Source organism: Austrofundulus limnaeus, unplaced genomic scaffold (assembly GCF_001266775.1).
Source record: "Austrofundulus limnaeus strain Quisiro unplaced genomic scaffold, Austrofundulus_limnaeus-1.0 Scaffold223, whole genome shotgun sequence".
Lineage (NCBI taxonomy): Eukaryota > Metazoa > Chordata > Actinopteri > Cyprinodontiformes > Rivulidae > Austrofundulus > Austrofundulus limnaeus.
The window spans coordinates 408,838-412,131 of NW_013952625.1; the positions used below are offsets into that span (position 1 = coordinate 408,838).

The following is a 3,294-nucleotide window of genomic DNA, read 5'->3' on the forward strand; positions in this document are numbered from 1 at the left end:
CGATAAGTCTCAGTAATTGAAAATCAGAGACTTTTATTTTGTAATCAATGTACTTTTTTGGTCATTCGTTTTTAAAAAATTGATGGTTATTATACATTTTTTAAAAATTTCCTCTAGATCCTTATAATGTAAAATTTAAATTATTGATTGCCTTTGAAATCAAAACACAACATTAAAAAAGAAACAGAAAAACTGTGCATCCTTTCAAAATTTTTTCTCAAACTGGATGTTTTAACACCGTCATCGACGCTGTCCTGTAAGGGATTGGTGTGTGGGCAGAGTTTGTCAAAACCGGGATTGGCAAGTTAAAAGATGATGTAATGATAATAGTAAAATTGTGAACCTGTAAATGTAATTTATTGACTTCTTCAAATTTGGTGCAGCACACAACTTCCTGTCTCGAGTTAGGACCAACATTAACATTTATGTTTAGTTATAGGTGTTTTCTGGCCGCACTCACAGCTAGCTGCCTGAATCGTTGTGGCTTTTTCAAACCCCACCCATAAAACTCAATCCGACCAATCACGCCTTCAGCAAACTCCTCCCACAAAACAAGAACCTCCCACTTAGTGACTGCAGAGATCCCCTTCTCCTCAAACTTAGCTAGTTGGTTAGCTTGTAATAAAGTAAAACRTGTTTATTTATCCCATTATCAGACCATTTAAGGTGGAGCTAAAAAAACGTATAATAATCAAAGTCGGCCAATAAATAAATAAATAAATAAATAAATAAATAAATAAATGCTAGCTAACTATTGCTACATGTCTTTAATTAACTGCACTGTATTTTCAATAAATTTAGCTGGTGTAGCTAATTTAAAAAACGTTATTTAACTACCTAGATCAATTTTAGAGAGAAGTAAAAAGACGCACTTTTAAAATTTTTTGCTTACAAATTTTATGTTTTGATTTCAAAGGGAAAAGTTAAATATAATGATGAATAATATGAGCTAATGYTCGGCTGGTGTAATTTTTCCAGCTGAAGGGGAAAGACGATCAAGTCATTGGGCGCATCAGCAAGCAGTGGAGCGGCCTCCTGAAGGAGGTCTTCACCGACACCGACAACTTCGGCATCCAGTTCCCGTTGGACCTGGACGTGAAGATGAAGGCCGTGCTCATGGGCGCTTGCTTCCTCATCGTGAGTTCAACCACCAGCTGCTTATTTTTATTTATTTTGAATCATTTGAGATGTTACGCCGGTGTCATTTCTTCTTATTCTTATTTATTTATTTATTTATTTATTTTTGTCTTTGCAGGACTTCATGTTCTTTGAGAAGGTGGGAGACGCCAACCAGCGCAGCACCGTCTTTTCATAACTGAAGAGAACCAAGGCCCAGGCTCCGCCTCCACTCATTCTCCGTCTGTTTTTTTACTCTTACCATTCTTCAGCTCTTCATCTAGAATCCATAAAGAAAGCCATTTGAGGTCATTAGTTGCTAATTGGATTAAATCATTTAGGAATATCTGTCCAGTCCCAGAAACTGTGCTGAACATTTCAACCTCATGTCGTGTTCGTCCGTTTGTCTCATTATCAATGTTTTATAATCTTCCTATTTTATGAAGCATTTATATYCCGTGTAGTGCAATATTGTTGTGGGTGTAGAAAATGTGTCAGTCGCTTTGTTTTTCAAAGTTTTAGTCGAAGAAGTCAGTTAATGTCTTCAGATTCAGAAAGTGTCCTCYCAAAAATCTTGACTTTTACCAGCTTCGGCTGTTAATTAGCTAATGTTAGCATGTATGCACGCAAATAACTATTAACCTCAACTGCTATATATAAAAAAAAAGAAGAAGGTGTGGTCACAAACTCTGTTCTTATCATCGTGTTTCATCGAGCGGGAAGTGCTAACTAAGTGCTAAGTACTAACAGGAAGTGGTTATGTTGGACAGCTGTGAAGTGTTCACTAAAAACGATCATTCTCTTTCACTCCACTGCCTTAAAATATAAAGCCCCCCACACCCCGGTGGTCCACCAGCCTCTCGGGGTAGTGTCTGGTAAAACTGGTGCAGAGGCTGTAAAGTAAAGATCACATGCTTCTGTGGGGATATAACAGTTGCCGTGGATGCCACTGCCGGAGCGTAACCTCTCTCTTTATTTTTGGTTGTTTTTTCACACCCCAGCAGCACTGTCTGATTTAAATACGGCCAGTTTGAAGATATGAGACAGTCTGACCGATGGGTGAGAGCAGAATAAAGTAAAAAAAAAACTAAAGTTTGAAGAGGAAATAAAAGGTTTTGTTTGTGTTTTCTTTTTAAAGTGGACGTTGAGGTTTGTGAACACTCCAGTGACCTCAGAGGTTTCAAACCAACTCGATTATGAACCTTCAGCTGATTGAGCTTTACCATGTTTTATRTTAATGGAACAAATTTGTGTCAAAGGGGAAATTAAAAAACAATATTCTGCTGAGWTTTTTGTTCGATGAAAAGTTTGCAACTTTTATTACCTTTTTTCTCTGATGTGTAATCTTCATAAACCATAAAAGAAGCCAAAGATTTTTTCATGTTTTATCAGCAGCATCTGATCACTTTTCTACTGTTCATTGTCCTAATTTTGTTTTTTTGTTTTTTTACATAATCGAATGTATTTCAGTAAATAAACTTGTGCCATGTTAAACTTGTGTAATGTTTCGTACAGGAGAGTTAGGGGGTTACCCACATGTGCAACATCTGCTTCCACTTCTGCATCGGGGCGAGGGTGGGGGGGTGGTGATGATGGAAAAATTCAGCTTTTGTCGTTTCGAAGCAGAAAAGAGTCCAAAGTCAGAACAAGAGTTTATAGGTGTGTGTWGGTCAGATTAACCTGGATTAGACGGAACATTTACAGAAAGAAGAGTTTGAGAGGAGCTAAAAGCTGTGTGACTGCTCCCCCTCCTGGGAACTCATCTTACCGATTCTCTCCAGCCAGGGGAACGTCCCGCTGAGAACATGTCGCTCTGCWGAAACTGTTACCGTCACTGAAGCGACATGTAACAAAAACAAAAAGAAGTCACAGATTTTATCTCCAGTTTTAGAAGGATTTGTAGCAGAATAACCAGTTTTTCCTTCACAGCACCTTTTAAAAAGGAATTGAAAGAGGTGTTTGAAGAAATTTCTTTCTTTTTTTAAAGTAAAATGAGGTGAAAAACTTTTTTTCCACCCCCAGCCTTTTTATAGCAGAGGGCCAAAAAACAAACAAACTGAGGTCTAAATGCAGTAATATAACACATGAAAAGCAAAATCCTATTTTTTTTTCTGACAATTAAAGGCACAGTGTGTAGGATTTGTTGTTTTCAGCGACATCTAGTGGTTGAGTGGTTGA

General features: G+C 37.5%; 1 protein-coding gene across 1 annotated transcript in view; it reads left to right on the plus strand.

Moving 5' to 3' along the window:
* The window catches only part of LOC106525331 (phospholipid scramblase 2), a gene marked incomplete at its 5' end in the record, with an annotated part of 15,869 nt that extends 13,259 nt beyond the window's left edge, over positions 1-2,610 (plus strand). Inside the window, 2 exon segments of the mRNA XM_014019523.1 lie at positions 979-1,137; positions 1,256-2,610. Coding sequence (XP_013874977.1) covers positions 979-1,137; positions 1,256-1,315 — 219 coding nt within the window. The 3' untranslated portion in view covers positions 1,316-2,610.
* Positions 2,611-3,294: the final 684 nt, after the last annotated feature.